Genomic DNA, 20251 nt, shown 5'->3' on the forward strand with positions numbered 1-20251 from the left:
ATGTGATTGATTTCTAAATATCTAGGAACAAACTGTTTCTTCAAACAATCTCTTACTATATTCATTTTTCTTTCCAAAGTGTATCTAGGCAAGACCTAACCAGTGATGGCATAAATGTCGATCCATTGAGTATATATATCACTAAAATCTAACCTTCTTTCAGCAGCTTTTTCTAATTTACAAAATACGTCATCAACTTGATTTCCGGTCAAATCAGAAAATGGGGGTTCAAGTTTTACCCATTGATAGGTGTTGTAAATGCTATTCACAGATTTTTGCACTGTATGGAATGTACAGGGTGTCCCAAAGTTATGGGACATGAAGGGAAAGTACCTTAAATATCAAAGATAGGCTATTTTACTGAAAGAAGACTTTGTGTTATTTTTATAAGTTAGTAATTCTGCATGCATAGATTTTCTAAAAATTACTCGCCTCGTCTGTGAATTGAACCGACTTAAATTTAAAAAAAAAACACCCCTACTCTTATGATGCCAATCGAAGGAATGGCCAAAAACTAATAACTCTTCTTAAGTAACATAGAATTTTAAAAGAAAGTAGTCAATTAAGTGGGTATTTTTTTGTAAATTAATTAATTAAATGCTCAAAATGTGATCCCAAATTACAATTTCTTCCATATATTCACAGGGTTCTTCATTTTCGCCTACACCAGGAGTAGTTTCGTCCAAAACATTTTTGTCAAATTTTAGCTGCCTAGAACCAAGTTCTGTTTTCCAATTATCACCGAAGTGTTTGCATAACAATTTATTCACGTCGATAAGTTTTAAGGCAGACACATTCACTTGTAACGGTGGTACGTCTCTAACTTCAAACTCAGACATCGAGGTTACACCTCGTTTCATTACACTTTTGGAAACACCCATATCATTTTTATACTTTACTTCGCCTCTTAATAAAAACCGCCCTGGCTTATTCTTTACTCTTGTCACATAATATCTCTTCCATTCGTTAAATTTAAAATGATATTGTGCTGGAGGCTTCATCATTTCACTACCATAAGTCTTCCAATCTTTCACTTTACAGTCTTCACCCAATTTTGTAACAATCTCTCATAAATATTTTGATATTCGGATGGATCGAGTATGACCTCCTTATTTTTTACTTTCTTTTCAATGAACCCGAACACTCGATCTGCCGGCATGAACGAATGCCCGGGAACAGGAAAAATGAGTTCAATAGTTTTAATATGTCTTGGAGTATGCTCCAAGACATATTAAAACCATTATATTATATTAACATTAATAACCAATGAGCAACCATTGTTATCATTGTGCTATTTTTATTTTGTGATCCACATCCGTCAGCCATTATTCTGATCTTTTTTTTTCCTTGTCAAATCTGCCTTTGAGAGTAGATCAAAAACTGCCGATGCAATTTCATTTGAAGATTTAGCGTGGACATTTTCTGTCCACATATATATGCGGACGTTTTCTTTTTGAAATTTATTTGTACTTGTACCTATCACGATAGTGAAGTTATAAATGTACAATTGCCGAGAGTAGTAAGCAATCTGGTCTGCAACTTTAGGCAAAACCTGATTTTTTTGGCAATCAAACGAAATTGTAAGCGTTTCGTCATCAAGCTCCCGCAAAAACATATAAAAGCATTTGGCTTTCAATTTATGAATTCGTAATGCCGTCATGAGAGCCACTTTTTCAGTTTCCACCTTCTCATTTTTAATTTTCTCCGACAACTCACAAATATCAACTCTTGGTGTTTGAAAACCAATATTATAGTGTACTACAAAAATTCTTCTAAAAAAGCAACGTCGCACTTTAAGATTTTCATCTGTCTGATTTTCTTGATAAAGTCTCCACATTTTTTTTATGGTCAGGTCTGAAGATACATATTTTCTTGTTGACGATCTGATGATCTGCAGTAATGAGATTCAATACATTGAAATGTTTCGATGAATTTCATCACATTTTCTTTTTTAGCTAAAGTTTTCCTAGATACTCTATCTCCACCTCGACGCTCTTGGGGAATTTGGCCTGATACTAAAAATTTCTTAGCTATGTTTCGGTTCTATGGGTACCAGCGCCTAATAATTTTTTAAAAGCGTTTTGACAAACTCTCACTAAATCGTACGGTTTTGTATATGTAATAAATAATAAAAAAATAAAAAACCTTTTATTTCTTGCTTAAATCTAGTTAAATTTTTCAAAAAGACAACAATTTAGCTTGTTTTAATGCATTTAAAAGGAACGTTAAAAAATAATAAGGTTTAGGTCAAGGTGTGAAGTGTGTTTTAAAAATATTAGTAAGGTACCTACGTAACACAACTTGGTATAAAAAAATAATATAAGTATAAATAACGTGATATATAGATACTTAGATAAATGTTAGATTTAAATTAAAAATATTAATATATTATATTGATATAATATACAGTATATTATACTGATATATCTGGCAAGAACCCTCTCAATGAAAGGTAAAGGCCTCCTCCACAGATGACCAGTGCTCTCTATTCTCTGATCATTGAATATCTGCTACTTTTATTATGTCGTCTGCCCAGCGTGTGTTTGGTCTTCCTCTTTTTCTATGTCCTAGTGGACCTGCCCATGTTGTTTATTTTTTTATATCAGTTATATCCGGTGGTCTTTTAGCAGAATACCTGTAATATAAAAAAACCGGTCAAGTGCGAATCAAACTCACGACACTAAGGTTAAATCTACAGTTTTTACATTAATTTAATATTAATATTTTAAATAAAAGTAACTCATTACAATAAAATATTTTTTAGTTCTTTTGCCAGTGATTTTTTTTTTAAATCTATAAAATATAATATAATCTGTAAAATTTTCCGTAAAGTTAAACAATCATCATAATAAATCTTATTGCAATAGGTGCGTTCGCCGCAATATTGTTGCTTGGTATTGACCCGTCCATTAACCATCTTCTCATACAAAACATGGTCAGGGAAACTTACCTTGCACGCTTTTGCACGTTACGTTTCCATTATTTTTCATTGCGGATTCGTTTTCTTCCTTTATTATGCTGCACTGAGGCAATATTAACTTCCATTTTGCGTTCTTTTGCTATTAAAAATCAATAAAATAACGGGACGAAATGTTCAAGAGACAACCCGCGGACGCCATTACGATAACTAACACAGCCCGGCTCTGTGATTGGTCGCGGCGGGATACAAGCGCTTTTGTTACTACATTAAATAATAGAGGCGTTGTTGCACCTCACCGAGAATTTAAAATTGAATTTAGTATGAGATAGAGACGGCTTTGCACGTATGTAATTATGCGAGGTCACAGACAAACATGCAATGTGTTGCCATTAATCTAAAAACGTGTTGGGTAAAAAACTGGACAGAGGCGCTTTTGAATCTATACCCCTCAACTGTTGAATTTTTTCCTCGTATACGGGACAATTAATTGCATCATTTAAGTTCTTAGGGTCCCTACACCTATTGTTTACCGTTTGATATTCTGGGACTCAACCCTAGCAAAAAGGTGTGAAGAGCGAGATCTTCCATTGCGGCTAGTCTGCCTACGAGTCCAGTCTTCTTTGAATTTGATACTGTTATCTCGCTAAGTAATTTCTGTAGGCAAGTTTCGACCCGCGATGAAAATTGGCTGACGGATTCTTGTGATGACTGTTTGCACTATTGTAAGTCTGTCAGTAGGTGATCGTAATGTTTATGGTCTTCGAATTGAGTTTTAAGAAACTCTTTTAATGATGCCCAATTTTCAAAATCTTTGATAGAGCACGCTGTCTCTGCTTTGCCTTCTAGCGGGCTTAATATGAATTTAAAAACCACATGCTCTTGTGTGTTATTGGCAAGTGATACGGCACTATCACAATTTCTTGAAAATGCTGTGAGTTGGTCACGATTACCATCGAACGGTTTTATAAATTTCAATAGGACTGATAGTGGAATTTCTTCGGAAAGGTCTCTAACCTTTGGTTTGAACATTATTAATATTTAGATTAATATAAGTTAATAATTAAAAGAAATCAATTTTTGATGAATACGCGGATTGTTTGTATAGAAATATTGATGACAGTATTGCCGAGAAATGTGTGGGCGACGATTGTTATGACTAAAAACTTATCAATCTAAACAGTTCGCATGTGAGAGGTACAATCGGCAAGAGTTAAATTTTTTGGTAACTTAATCTTTGATATATCAACTTCATGATTAGGAAGTGAAACTTCTAACATCTTTCTAACTCTTGACTGCAAAATGAAGACTGTGACCCACAATCAAGTAAGCAACGTGCTTCAACAAATTTGTTTGAAATTGTACACAAAACCTTGACTATTGCTGTCGATAGTAAAACTTGACTTGAAACACAAGTTGGTAAAGAAACAGGACTAGATATTATTTGTTTGCTTTTGTTAGTTGACTTATCAAAATGCAAAAGTTAATTATGTTTGTGTTTACAAAATTTACAAGATGAAGATTTACATTGAGAAGCTAAATGTCCGCTACAGAGACAGTTGATGCAATGCTTTCGCTTCATAATTAAATTATATCTGGCATCCGGTGACATCGCCAAAAACTTTTCACAATAATAATAATAACAATAATAAATTAAATGTTCCCCGTCACATAGAAAACATTTTATACCGTTTTTATCACTCTCACAAGTAGCAGCGACGAACGACCTTTGTTGCTTGCTTAAACGCTTGAAATGCAGGAGCTGCGATTGCTACTGCTCATAAATTTGTTTGCTACTTGACCCTGTCGCCTCAATAAAATCTGTTCTCATACGCATGTATGTATAAAAATTATCTAAACTTGGTAATGCAGAAATAGACCCTTTGTATTCTTCCCACTTAGCATTTGTAGTATTATCTAATTTGGCAGCGAATAAACATATAATTAAAGTATCCCAATTCTCAGTTTTTTCACCTAAGCTAGCTAAGGCTCTCAAATGTTTAGCAATATGATCAGCTATAGAACGCAGAGAACATTCTCCAGTAGGGGTTGGTGCGTCCAGCTAGGCCTTGAGATGAGTAAACACAAATTTCGTTTATCATTCAAGCGATCACACAGTAGATTCCAAGCGACTTCATAATTTCTAAGCTTGCAATTACCCAAGCTGCAGAACCCGCAACCCTTCAAATATTGATACTTATTTACACTTGCTATAGATTCAATGCCATGAATCAATGAAGAAAAGGTATCATGGAACTCTAACCAGTTTGATAAATCCCCTGAAAAATAAGGTATATTAATTTGTGGTAGCTTTATATTTGTATTCTGAACTGTAGCATTAGAAACTGAACTACACTGGCCTTCAAAAGTAAGTATCACACTTTTTAAATTGGGATAACGTTTTAAGTTCACAAGATATACTTTCGATATAAAAAGGACTCCAAAGAGAATTTAATTTCGTACATAAAAATTTTATAGTCGGTAACCTTCTTTTAAGAATTGGCTAAAAAAAAACTTAAAAAACAAAACAATTCCTTTTGTAAAGTGGACGTTTCCGAATTACAATTTCACCATTCACATTTTTCTTTCTGTTTTAAATTTTAATCAAGATCGATGGGTCTTGTTTTAAAAATTTATGCTAAAAAGCACATAACATTTATTTATCATGCCTCTTTCAGTTGAAGAATGTGCTAGGATCATGGCTTTTCTGGAACTAGGCATCAGTATGCGTCGCACTGCAAGAATGGTGGGTGTGACGGTACGAACGGTCCAGAAGGTAAAGCGAAGGTACGAAGCGACTGGACACCATCTGAGGAGACCTTATAATATAAGACCCAGGTGTACCAGTGCCCGAGAAGATCGTTATATTATTTCCACTGTGTTAAGAAATCGCCACCAAAATGCAGTTGAAGTCCAGCAACAGCTACTTCAGACCCGGAGGGACTACATTAGTGACAGTACAGTGAGAAGAAGACTTGCTGAAGCAAATTTGAAACCCCGAAGGCCAGCGAGTGGCCCAAAACTCGAGAGACAGCATCGAGTAGCGAGACTGCGATACGCCCGTGAACACATGCAGTGGGATGAAGAAGAATGGTCAAGAATTTTGTTTGCAGATGAGTCTCGATTCTCCCTTTACACTTCTGATGGAAGGCGAAGTGTTTACAGGCGACCTGGTGAGCGATACCTTCAAGCCTGCATCTCAGAAACAGTCCAATACGGTGGAGGCAGTGTACATGTATGGGCTGGCATATCTTCAGAAGGTCACACAGAGCTAGTAGCCATAGAAAATGGCACCTTCACTGGGCAAACATATGCTCAAGAGATTCTCAATGATCATGCAGGGCCGTATTTAGCAAATATGGGTGATGGATCGATGCTGATGCATGATAATGCCCGGCCACACACGGCTTATATCGTACAAGAGTATATTCAGGAGGTCGGTATCAGCGTGATGGCTTGGCCATCAAGAAGTCCTGATCTCAACCCGATTGAACACGCCTGGGATGAGCTTGGGAGGCTAGTCAGAAATCGCAGACCACCACCTACAACCCTCAGGGCACCAAAGCAAGCCCTGGTAGAAGAATGGGAGAATATTCCCCAACATCGGCTCCGAAACCTAGTGTATGCCAAACCGGCTCGAAGCTGTAATCAGAGCCCGAGGAGGCAATACCAGTTATTAAAAATTAAATAACATGTAATAATAACATTTTAGTTGAATTTTTGTACACTAAACTAATAATGTCTATTTTTATTGTTTTATTTTTTTAAGTTAAAAATGTTACTAATGTATAATTTTAGTTTCTAAGAATTAAAGCCTATAAAATTTGCAACAAAACGATTTTAATCTTAAATCTCTACCTCCTACAGATAAGAAAAAAAATTAATTTGAAAATTGTGATAATTACTTTTGCAGGCCAGTGTATATTGTGTGTGTGTATCTTTACAGTGTTATTGTGACTTTCTATAATATCATGAGCCTCAGCTATACATTTATAAAACCTATTCTCGGTTGATTCCCTCTCAACCTGATTCTCTGAACAATCATATTTAATTTCTATGCTGGTTTGATTTAAATCATATTCTTCAAATAGTGTTTCCAATTTTTTTAATCTTGTTTTTGTCTCATGACTTTTAAGTTTAGTAATAGAAGGAAGTACTTTTAAATCCTCAACATATTTTTCAAAAAAAGTTAGCTTGCCTTTAATAGAAGACCTTTTTGCTTTAACTCTTTTAAATCCTCCGTGCCAGTCTTTTAATGAACACAAAAATAAAAAAATAAATACCTTAATCAAAGCAAACCTTCCAAAACAGCTGTGATGTCGTTATTCTGCATTAATATAGGTATATGTGGCATCATAATACTTAACAGCGCTCGTATTCCTTTTAATCGGCCTGGAATTGATATGAATTTACCATTAAATCTCACTGTTAACTAAATGGGAAAACAAATATATTATATCAATTGTTAGATACTAGGTACGTTAATGCATAGGGCTTTTTTTACTTTTAATCTAAACGTATTATGTATTATTCTAATTTATATTTCTATTTATTAACGTATCTATTTCTATTTATTATGTATCTAACTATCTAGTCTCACGTAATATACATCTATTCATTAACCTATGTAAGAACCCAAATCAGAACAAGCACCAAGTTAAAGAAATAATTTTGCGGAAAACAAATACCTAATAGAAAGAGCAGTATGAGGAAATTTCACATTTGTCAAAGTAAAATAAAATAATATAACACTCAGGCAAGCTAGACAAAGGGATTATAGCGGATAGGTAAAGGTCTAGAAAGTAATGGAACGAGCACACCTCAAAAATACGAAGCCAATGCCCAACTTCACATTCAAACGCCACGTGATTGCTTTGCCGTTGCCCTCTTTGTTTCAATTTTATGATTTATCCGAATATTGCATATTTTCACGGCCGCCATAATACTTGTTTGGGCTCTTCAATGCCTTCTATACATAATAATTAGTAACCAACTTGTCACAATTTAAAGGGCTAGGTAAAAAAAGAGTCTGATCTGTCCTGACAAACTGTATATTAAAGATTCGTTCGTCCTGGTGTGTTTTCGTCTACCATTCGAATGTCAATTAGAACAAGTGGACGTCATTACAAAGACTACCTGTATCTTGCACAATTATTTAATGTCTTCAAGAACGACAACTAGTAACGCAAATACCGTCAATATTGAAGAGCAGCAAACTTTAAGATCGGTACAATACGACAACTTACGAGCAACTTGATAAGCATTTCGTGTCAGAAAATCCTTTTGTAATTATTTTAATAATATAAATTAGATTAAATATTAATTAAACTTACCGACTACTATGTCTGGATTACTTATTTCCTCCACTATTCTTTTCCATACAACATCCTTAATTAAGTTGTGATAGTCCTTTGATTGTGTGTTCCATAGTATAGGAAATTGTTTAACAGTTTCAATAAATTGCTCCATAATCGCTACTAAACGACCGTGCGTACAACAAAGAACACTGGACAGCACTGGCGAAAGATGTGCAAAGGGTGTGCGGGGTAGCGGGAGGGGCTTAGCATAGCTCGTGTAGCTGCGAATCGGCATACACAACTAATGGTGGCCATATACGCTACGAGAAATCGTTACGATCAGACTGTACAGTTCGAACGGTGCAGTTTATCGTAGCTGGCATACAAGCTACACACGCTACGAGAAATCGTTGCGATCAGACGGTACAATAAGTGGCGCCGACGCACAAGTCAAGGAATAACAGAATGGCTACTTTATAAAAAAAATAACTTTATTCAATAAACCCGATTTACAATGTTTACGGAGCTAAGATATGTCTTCTCTTGACAAATTTATTTTTGGTTCGTTGACCCGATTAATCGTTAAAACGAACGTTAGGAGTCTGCTTTGTTGCCCGAAAATTTTTATTCGCGATGGCACAGAGGACCCAAACGACAAGGTCACTTACCGGCTGCGCCAGTCAAGGAATAACAGAATGGTTACTTTATAAAAAAATAACTTTATTCAATAAACCCGATTTACAATGTTTACGGAGCTAAGACTAAACACAGAATACTTAATTTTACGGAAACTTACATTATATAGCTTATTCTAACAAAGAGAGTCATATTTCTGTGGGAAAGTAATTTGGTACATCAGCAATAATTTCTGTGGGAAAGTAATTTGGTATATCAGCAATATTGTTTCCAGAAGGTTCTACACGTGTAAAGTAAATGTACCTACGACTTGTTGCTATGCTCTACTTTGGCTGACAAAGCATAAATCTATAGGGTTAGCACCCTTAACTCCTCCCCCCTTAAGAGAGAAATCAGCTGGAGACGAATCTTTTGGTTCCACATGATTTCGACGTATGTGAAGGATTTTCTTAAACAACTTTAATTTAACAATTACAAAGGCTATTAAAAACACAAACATTATTACCATAATACTTATTGTCCATACACTTATATCCTGGGTCACTGAAATTTTATATTTATCACCACTTTCACTATTGTATTTTGCACTATTGAGAATATCTTTGATATCGTTAAGGTCTACACCGCGAAGGTCGACCTGGCTGTCTTCTATTCTGATTTCTTGTTGCAGCTCTGGCATCGTTACAGGATTTAGCAGCAATTTCACCTCGGGTGTCCTTGTTTCAGCTACTTTCCTGATAATTTTGTCGCCGATTTGTGTTTCACAGCTTCCATTGGGAATTACCAAAAATGTTCCTTTTAGGTTGTATTTCCTGGCTTCCTCTTTGCAGGTCTCAGTAAGAATTACGTTTTTCTTTGTGAAAAGTAACCATATTCTATTTGCTACTAGGGGACTTCTAAGGTCCTCTATTTGTACAACATTCTTATGGCATGAAGAATAGTTTTTAAGAAGCATTATATGTTCTATGTACGTAGTGTCAGCGTAGTGCACGATGTTATCTTCCTTACAAAGTACTCGATCATTCTCTATTTGCTGGCATGGAGTTGACACGTGTCTGTATTTCAATCCATTCACTATGAGGTAAGGATACTCGGGAATTATAACAGATGTTTTTAAAGAAATAGGATTATATATAGGTATCGGGATAATTTTGTAATAATTATATGTGATCGTGTCTAACAGGGGAACTTCCAGCACAAAAACTAACTTATTATTATCAGAATACGATTTAAGAACTATAGTACTTTCTAATTTCATTAGGTTGTCTTTACCTACAGTATACACTAATCTATGATATTTTTCTATTTCTAATAATATATTAAATAATTCTGTAGAATTGATTATAGATTGGTGAAGTATATGTATTTTACTAAAGGCTATTGCTGTTTCTATCTCTTGTATTACATTATAGATAGTTCGAAAGTTATTTGAGATTTGATAAAGAGTACTCTTTTGACTGACTATATTATGTATTGTTAAGATTATACTGCAATGTTCGTAGCTGCGAAGTTTTAATATTCAGTCGAAGTAAGTTATGTTTTAAATCATCTGAAACATTAACAAGCTTATCCAAAGCCTTTTGCATAAGTGACAGTTTTCTTTCTACCGAATGTTCTCTGTCCTTGAGATGAGTTATCTCGGAATTATATCTGATAGCATCATCATAGTCTAAATTGCCTGAAATTAATTTAATAATAGAACCTAACGGGTTTATTAAGCCTCTTTTTAGCCTTTTACTGGGCATAATTTGTTTAAATCTATCTTTTGTAAGTTGCATAAAAGATTCAATCTGTGAAGCTAATCCTACAAGTTCATTATGATACTCATTTTGCGAGTAAATCATATCTTTTAATCTAAAATACTGGTTTATATTAGTTTCTAAGTATTTAGCTAAAGTTTCTAAATCTAACGTCTTAAAAATAGTCCACTGGCTATTCTGAATCACTGCTGTACTTATCCGTAACGGCGCTATTCCCGGATTCTGATTCATATCTTGCAGGTTTACGCTGCTTACTGATTCCACTAGGACCAGGAGCGTCAAGGCTGCTTGCCACCACCTGTGGAGGGCGTTTTACGTTTTTTATTGCTACTTTTGTATTCCTTTTCCCTAATTTTACCGGTACAATATTCCTATCAATTTTCCCTATAACTTTGGCTTTTTCGTACCGTGGCATTTCCTTGCCTTTTCGATTCCTAGTTGTTTTCATGAAAACTTCGTTTCCTTCCTGTATCTCTGGAGGCTTTTCACCGCCTTTTTTCTCTACCACTTTACTTTTATTCTCTATAATCTTTTCGCTTACATATTCATATAATACCTTGAGTCATTTCCTATGATCCTGAACTAATTTCTGTAATAAAATTTTATCTCTATCTATATCAAACGCATTTCCTGATTCTGTATGTCCAAATACTATATTTCCTGATTCTGTATGTCCATATACTAAAAGGTGTGAAATTCGTTACGCTATGAATAGTGTTGTTATATGCCATAATAGCATATGTCATTACTGATGCTGCATCTTGGTCGCTTTTTTCATATTTTGCTAACCTATAAATTTCAAGAATTGTCGAATGAAAACGTTCAACAATACCCATTGAATTGGGGTTGTTTGGTGTCCCTACATGCATTTCAATTTTGTACAAGTTCAGTAATTCTTTAATTAGATTATTATTGAATTCAGTGCCGGGGTCGCTATTTATCTTTTTTGGGACTCCATAGATACTAAAGTACTTAATTAATGCTTTAACAATTTCCGGCGTACTTCTATTGGGTACATTAAATGCTTGCGCTATCTTGCTAAACGCGTCCACTATAGTTAAATAATAATTATTTTCTATATACAAAAGATCCATAAAAACTTCTTCAAATGGCATACACTGTGTTTGAGTGAGTTGTATTGGGGGCTCAATGGGTTTTCTATCATATTTCATTTTCCTACACTGCTCGCATGCATTTATTATGGCAGAAATCATAACTTTCATGTTAGACCACCAATAGTGTCTTCTAAGCTTTGTGAATGCTTCTCGTATACCCCGATGAACAGTTTTGCCCTCATGATATTTAATAACAATCTCTCTTTGCTCTTCTTCATTTGTTACATTAACTACTCTCTCTGTACATTCTATTAAATTTTGAGAGCCTTTTTTATATAAAGCTGTTACTACTTTATTAAAGATTTTCCTAAATATTTCCTCTTCGAAATAAATGAAATACTTTTGTTTAAAGTCTATATACTCTTTTAAAAACTGTTCAACTAAATGTTCATTATTAATAGCAGGCATGTGAACCTCAATTATTTTTTGGCTATTATTAGAAATGTCTTTTACACTGATGTCATTTTTATACCAAATGTAGATAAGTATTTGTCTAGGTTTGGTATCAATGGCTTCATTTAAAATTGGTATGCCTTCATGTTCCCTATTCGTTATTGAGTGAGCAGTAGCTCCGTCATCTGATTCCGATATGTCTATGACAGGAATCTCTTTTCTATCTACACTCATCCTATCTGAGTCCGATTCTGATAAGCAAATTGTTATTTCACTTTCATTTTTATCTTCTAAAGTTCTAGTAGTTTCTTTATCATCTATATTAACTTGCATTGATTCGCTGTCATTATCTAGCATATTTACCTTTATTTCCCTAATTTGTCTACCATTTAAACTAACCACGATATTATTACTATCCGCTCTTAAGCTGTTTATTTTTACACGAGATAAAGCATCTGCATTTGAGTTCTGTGACCCTTTTTTATAATTAATTTCAAAATCATATTCCTCAAGTCTAAGGCGCCATCTAGTGAGTTTACTATTTGGTTCGTTAAGTGAATAAAGCCAGGCTAAGGGCCTATGGTCTGTATAAATGTGGAACTTTTTACCCCACGAATACGGTCTGAAATGCTTTACTGCCCAGATGACTGCTAAAAGTTCCTTCTCTATGGTGCTATACCTAGACTCTGTATCACTCAAAGTTCGGCTAGCATATGCCACAAGTTTGTCTGAGCCTATAGTGCCTTGTGAAAGTACTGCCCCGATTGCATAGTTTGTTGCATCGGTGGTCAAAATGAAAGGCTTATTGAAATCTGGGAATTGTAATAATGGAGCATTTGTGAGAAGTTTTTTACAAGTTTCAAAGCTTTCTATATAATCAGCATTTAAATCGATACTTTTACCTTTTTTCAAACAGACTGTTAGCGGCCTTGTAATCTTCGCAAAGTCTTTAATAAATTTCCTATAATATCCTATAAGGCCAAGAAAACTTTTGATTTCCGCTGTGGTTTTCGGTATAGGATATTTTAGTACGGCTTCTATTTTATCATTATTAGGTTTTAAGCCCTCGCTAGTTATCGTGTGCCCTAAATATAACACTTCCTTACGTAAAAAATTAGATTTATCTAGTTGCACTTTTAAGTTAGTTTCGCGAAATCTTTCAAATACAGCCCTAAGTTTTTCGTTATGCTCTTGAATACTTTTAGCAAAGATTATTACGTCATCAAGGTATACGAGGCAATGGATACCTTGTAATCCCCTTAGAACGTTGTCCGTTGCTCGCTGGAATGTAGCCGGTGCCGTTTTTAGGCCAAATGGCATTCTATTAAATTCGTAGTGACCAAAAGGGGTGCTAAATCCTGTCTTGGCTTTATCCTCATTTTCCACCTCTATTTGATGGTATCCACTCGCTAAATCTAAAGTTGTGAAATATGTACTCTTGCCTAACATATCAAAAAGATCATTGATGTTCGGAAGAGGGTATTAATCGTCAATAGTTATTTCATTAAGGCGTCTGTAGTCTATGACCATTCTCCATTTCTTTATGCCTGAATTATCTACTTTCTTGGGTACCAGATGAACCGGTGCACTCCAAGGTGAAAAAGACTTTTGAATCACGTTATCTTTGAGCATTTTCTCTACTTGGTTCCTAATTTCTGCTGTTTGTGTAGACGGTAACCTATGGGCCTTAATATGTATTGGATCTTCATTTTTAGTCCTAATTTTGTGCTTTACCTCATTAGTAAACGAAAGAGGTACGTCCTCACAATAAAAAATATCTTTAAATTCTTTGCAAATATTAATTACTGATTGCTTTTCCTCCTCATTCGTATGATCTACTCTTAACTTTGAGAGATTATCTGTTAACAGTTGATCTATGTTATAGTAAAACTTATTAGTAAAATTTAAATTTACCCTATCAAATTCTAAATTCGTTCCGGAGTACTGTTCGACTTTAAAAGAAGAAGTCACTGTTAATTCCATTTGCTCGGATCTGGAATTTTGAATAACAGTTGTCGCGTAACCATGTATACAGTTTACTAAAGCCGTTGGCATTCTAACACCTTCAGAAAATTCTGTGAAGTTTAATATGCCCTCACCATGTAACAAATTTACTGGAAGTTTGACCCTTAATTCGCTACGTGGAGGTAACACATAAATTTCACGTATTGGCGGACTATAAATAATCGGTATGCAAGTGCCCTTTGTAAATATTTTTTTATTTTTCATATCGATATTTGCGTGAAGTTGAGTCAATGAATCACTACCAATTAAGCCGTCATACCTTATGTATATCATCAACACAGTAAATATAAAATTTGTGCCATTCATCACTTTTAAATAATCTAGGTAAAGGTATAAACACTACTTCATTATGCTTACTGCTAGCATGAGTACTAACTACTTCAAAATTTTCGTTTCGCTTGAAGTCGCAAAAATATTGATTCGCTAACTTTGGGCTTATAAACGAGCGTCGACTACCGGTATCAATCATAAAGATAGCATTAATATCTGGTATACGTATGTGCGGAAGATTTAATATATTACAATTTAATTTTATCCGTTCTCGTGTGTAGGGGCCCTTATGTAAAAATTTCCTACTTGTTCATTATCATTAAAAGTACCTGGTAACACATTATTTTCATTATCGTTATAATCGGTATAGTTTACACGTCTCGAACTAGCTGTTCTCATGGTTACATCGGTATTGCAACCTGATCCCGTCGCCGGCGTTGGCTGTACGTGTTGCGAGCCGCGACGAGCGTTGTCAGCATTTTGCCGATGTGGGAACTGCGGCCTCGCTTGTTCCAATGTATTATAATTATTATAGGATGGATTATTTTGATTCAGAAGATTATTCTGGTTCCTATTATTGTTTCTTAATTGTAATGAATTATGTGGAGAAAAGTTACTACGATGAGAGGTGAAATTATTAATAGACCGTTGCAATTTCGGCAAGTTATTGTATGTACTTGTCGATGCTTGTTGATTAAAATTATATTGGTGAATGTTTCGCCGTTGAAAGTTTTGATTAATTTGAGTGGACCTTGTTTGTTTTTGATCATAAACTTCTTGAAAATATTGTTCCTCTAAAACAGCTTTTAATGCGTCTTCTAATGTTGAGACATTTTTTAATCGCACTAACCTTACTAAATATTTCGGCAAATTAAACAAGAAAACTTTCATAGAAAGATCCGTGTATATTTTTTGTTAAGATTACCTAATAACTGCATCATCGACAGTTTCATTAATTTTGGCTATTAAAATACTCCTTATTTGTTGTATTCGGTTACAAAAATCTAAATAACTTTCGCCTCTATTTATTTTCAAACTTTCTAACTCAAGGACAAGGCAATCCTCCGTCCTTGGATCCCCAAAATGATCCTGTAATATTTGTTTTAATTCAACCCAAGTCTGTATTGATTCTCTTTCACCAATTAAGTTAGCTGCTTCCCCGCCTAATCTACTAGTAATTGCATTAAAAAGATATTCATTTTGTACTTCAGTTCCTCTATACATATAAACTAATAATGTATTCTATTTTGCGGATGAACAACGATAAGAGTCTTGTCTCTCCACTGAATACTGGAATTATTTTCAAAACTTCCGAAGGTACAACTACGATTCCTTCCATTTTTAATTATTAAATAAAATTCAAATACAAAATAAGTAACTAACGTGAGATTTTAATCACTTTACTAACTAAATTATATATGCAACGTGCTGGACGGGCTTTTTCTAATCCCTATTATTACACGAAACACATATAAAGATCACCAGGAAAATATAAAAGGAAATTTGACAGGATAGTGAAAAGATTTACTCACATAACCCGCTTCTCCGCTCTCCTTCTGTGATCAGTGATTCTGGTCAGCTTGCTCCGCGCCGTGTCTTCTCTTGACAAATTTATTTTTGGTTCGTTGACCCGATTAATCGTTAAAACGAACGTTAGGAGTCTGCTTTGTTGCCCGAAAATTTTTATTCGCGATGGCACAGAGGACCCAAACGACAAGGTCACTTACCGGCTGCGCCAGTCAAGGAATAACAGAATGGTTACTTTATAAAAAAATAACTTTATTCAATAAACCCGATTTACAATGTTTACGGAGCTAAGACTAAACACAGAATACTTAATTTTACGGAAACTTACATTATATAGCTTATTCTAACAAAGAGAGTCATATTTCTGTGGGAAAGTAATTTGGTACATCAGCAATATTGTTTCCAGAAGGTTCTACACGTGCAAAGTAAATGTACCTACGACTTGTTGCTATGCTCTACTTTGGCTGACAAAGCATAAATCTATAGGGTTAGCACCCTTAACTCACACGTGTCAGTGATGGCTTCGACGGACGACGGTTTAGCAATTATTGGATTAATATTCGCCCTGAAGGAAAAAAAAGTGAAGCGGAAAAATCGTAGCATCTGGTGTAAAGAATGGCTAATGAAAAGAAGAGTTCATTCTCATGTCAATTTGTTGGCGGAATTAAAGCTTTTCCCAAAAGACTGGCATAATTTTCTAAGAATGGATCACGATACGTACTTACATCTACTGAAATTGGTAGCACCAATTATCGAGAAGCAAGACACTATTATGAGAAATGCTATTCCACCCCACGACAGGCTTGTAGCTACTTTGATGTTTTTATCAACAGGAAGAAATTATAAAGATTTAAAATTCTCTAGCATCATTTCATCTCAAGCCTTGGGTCGCATAATACCGGAAACCTGTGAAGCAATATATAAGGTTCTCCGCAAAGACTATTTTAAGGTAAGAAATAAAAAACTACTTATTACTTAGAATGTAATGTTTATTAATTTGTACTTATAATGATGGTGGATAATACATTAAGTAAAATTAGACAAAATAGTAGCCGCTGAACTTTGCACTTGTTGGGACTGATCTTGTTGAGAAGTTTGCATTATTGGGGTTTGAAGAATTGTCTGGGAGCCTGGATGTGTTTGGAAATCATAATTTGAATTCTGATAAAGTACTGGGCTAGGATTGTTTCCTACAGGGCTGGGAGTATGTGCAACGGGGCTGGGACGTTGTAACCATAATTATTAAAACGCACACTGTTTGATTTCATCACTTGGTGTGAAATAGTCAAATTTTCCATCTCTGCCAGAAATAATGTTTCGTTAATTATTTTTTCGGCCAAAATACGTTGATGTTTTGTGAGGTCTCTCAGCTTAGCTGCGACGTTTGCTCCATAAATATCAAATCGATCATTAGTATTTGCAGGCCTTTTAAAATTGTTTTGAACAGACTGTAAAACTTGAGTAGTTAGGTTTTCATTTGCATTCCTTTTTGGCCGACTCCTCTTAAACAATGTGTTTGTAATTGAACGAGTATCGGGAGTTGACTGTGAAGTTGTTTGTGTGGCTGGAGGTGACTGTTGAGTTGACTGCGTGGCTGGAGGTGACTGTGGAGTTGACTGGGCGGCTGGAGATGCTTCACTTTCAATTTCCTGAAACAATTAATATTTTTACAGTTCCCTCGCTCGGAAGAAGAATGGAAGGATGTGGCCAAAGTGTTCGAAAAGAGATGGAACTTTCCGCACTGTCTAGGCGCGATGGATGGAAAGCATATAGCAATTTTTCTACCTGATGGATGTGGCTTAGAGTATTTCAACTATAAAAACCATCATAGCATGGTGTTATTGGCAATCGTTGATGGAAATTATCGATATTTTATGTGATTTTGGAACAAATGGAAGAATTTCAGATGGTGGCGTACTCACAAACACTAAGTTTTTTGAAAAATTTGATAATAATCAGTTGTGTATTCCAACCGACACAGTTGTCGCAAATAGCACTAGAAAGTTGCCTTATGTGTTTGTGGCTGACGATGCGTTTCCACTTAGAACAGATTTAATTAAGCCATTTCGACAAGCAGACTTGACCACAAATAAAACCAGAATTCTAAATTACCGCGTATCACGAGCAAAAGCCGCATCGTCGAAAATGCGTTTGGGATCTTGGCATCTCTATTTAGAATTTTTCACACAAAAATTATTCTTGATCCGAAAAGAATAGAGTCTGTCGTGATGGCCAGTTGTGCTTTACATAATTATTTAATGAAGACTTCAGAAAGTTCTTACTGTCAACAAGAATGCTTCGACGTAGAAAATGTTGATGACGGGTCAATAACCCAAGAATATGATACAATGATTTCAGCGATAGTTAATTTGCAACGAAGAAATCTTGGTAATACTTCGATTGCCGCAAAAAAAGTCAGAGAAGAGTACATCGAATATTTTGCAAGTTCCGTGGCAGCGTTCAGTGGCAAAATAATTTTATACATTAACTCTTTGAGAATAAACGATTTGATAAAAAAGTTATTTACTTTTATTTATTATTTATTCATGTAATAATATAAATAACTATGAAGCATTCTCAATATGGCCGGATTTACTTATCATATTCACATAACCATATTAGTGCGATTCTACTCTGCTGGCACCACAGTATAATAACACACAAATGACTTACCTCGTTGTCTGTTCATTCGTCGTCCATATTAGAGCGTGAACGCCTTGGTTCTTCTTGGTCATCCAAAAACAGCAACATAGAGTAATACCATAGTTTTGGTTTATACACTTCTTTGGTTCCTGCTCCTGATTTTTTTGAATCAGCGATCTTCTTACGCCTTTTTTTTGTAAGTAGAGCGAATGTTATTTATTTTTTTTACAACAGCATCTTTGTCAGCCCTAGGGTCTACTGTTTTCAATTTTTCAACCAGCTTAGTATATGCTGAACGTTTTAAGTCACGATTGTGATACTCTTTGCCTTTAATATTCTAAAGAAAAGGTTCACTGCGATATAACTCAATAAATTCTTCAAGCCATTCGCGATTAGTTTGAGACGCCATGACGCGTGCGCACGTCTACCCGAATGTCGATCGACGACAAAACTGAACACGAAAACGGAACGAGCGCATACACGTTTCGATCAGTCGGCACAGTTCGTCCGATTCCGATAAATCAATTGAAATTTTTGTATTGTTCCGTTCAACTGCACAGTGCTAAAAAATCGGACAAAACTGCACAGTTTTATAACATACACGTAGTGTATATTTATGTACCGTTCGAACTGCACAGTCTAATCGTAACGATTTCTCGTAGCGTATATGGCCACCATAACTTACCTCCGCATATTTTAGTTAGCTCACATAGCTTAGTTTTTTTTTGTGGCATAGGAGGACAAACAAGCGTACGGGTCACCTGTTGTTAAGTGATCACCGCCGCCCACAATAAAGGCATAAATGGCATTTATTTTCTCAAAATTGATTCCTTTAGAATTCTTTTTGATGTCATTTCTTATACTACTACCGCTTCGGATACAAATGGCGCTCTGAGAGAGAAGAAGCGGCGCAAGAAACTCTCCCAGCATTCTTTTTTTGCGCTTTTTTCAATAAATATATACAATATTGTACAGTCATTTCTATCGCTATAAAATAATCACAATCTAGTCCCAGGATGTCCGATCATTTAGATATTCAGCAGTGGAGTTGTAGCGGCCAAATCCGCTACTTACTTCCGCACCGCCGCTTATGTTCTTGGACCACACGACATCACGCCACATCGTACGATCTATGACGACAGCCTACGTCACGGGTGGTGCGAGCTGCGAACCGGCTGCATCGCGTGCGCGTCCCCGCGCCCGCGCTCCCGCCGCACACCGCGGGCCCTGCGCCCGCCGCCACAGCTAGGCCTCCCGCGCCCGCGCCCCGCGCGTCGCATAAATACCAGAGGCGATCGCCCGCGCCACGCATTCTGCACATTTATTTACCTCGCGCTCACAGCTTTCCGCTTGCTTTATTTTTGCTTTGTATAGACGCTCATTTCATTCTACATTTTGTAAAGTATTTCTTTTAATTAGTAGTAAATTCAACCTTTCATCTCTGACTCAATCTTTCATTCTTACTTCGCTTCAAACAAATATCATAGCATCCCTAGCTCAGCCAGGGGTAGTCATCGAGAAGTCGTAGGAGTAGAATACGTGCTACAGTGGTGACCCATCCGACAAGTGACACGATGACTGGCGCAGAACAACAACAAAAGGGATTAGGCGGTGGTCCAAGTACAAGTGACGGCGGAAATAACAGTGACGTATTTCGAGTGGGCGTAC

At 35.7% G+C, this 20251-nt stretch overlaps 1 protein-coding gene across 1 annotated transcript in view; it reads left to right on the top strand.

The window, feature by feature from the left end:
• LOC126973283 (uncharacterized) overlaps nucleotides 1-18401 on the top strand; it is a 40077-nt gene extending 21676 nt beyond the window's left edge. The window contains exons 3-4 of the mRNA XM_050820498.1: nucleotides 16347-16889; nucleotides 17614-18401. Coding sequence (XP_050676455.1) covers nucleotides 16458-16889; nucleotides 17614-17820 — 639 coding nt within the window. The 5' untranslated portion in view covers nucleotides 16347-16457 and the 3' untranslated portion in view covers nucleotides 17821-18401. The remainder of the gene's footprint in view (nucleotides 1-16346; nucleotides 16890-17613) is intronic.
• Nucleotides 18402-20251: the final 1850 nt, after the last annotated feature.

Source organism: Leptidea sinapis, chromosome 29, assembly GCF_905404315.1.
Source record: "Leptidea sinapis chromosome 29, ilLepSina1.1, whole genome shotgun sequence".
NCBI lineage: Eukaryota > Metazoa > Arthropoda > Insecta > Lepidoptera > Pieridae > Leptidea > Leptidea sinapis.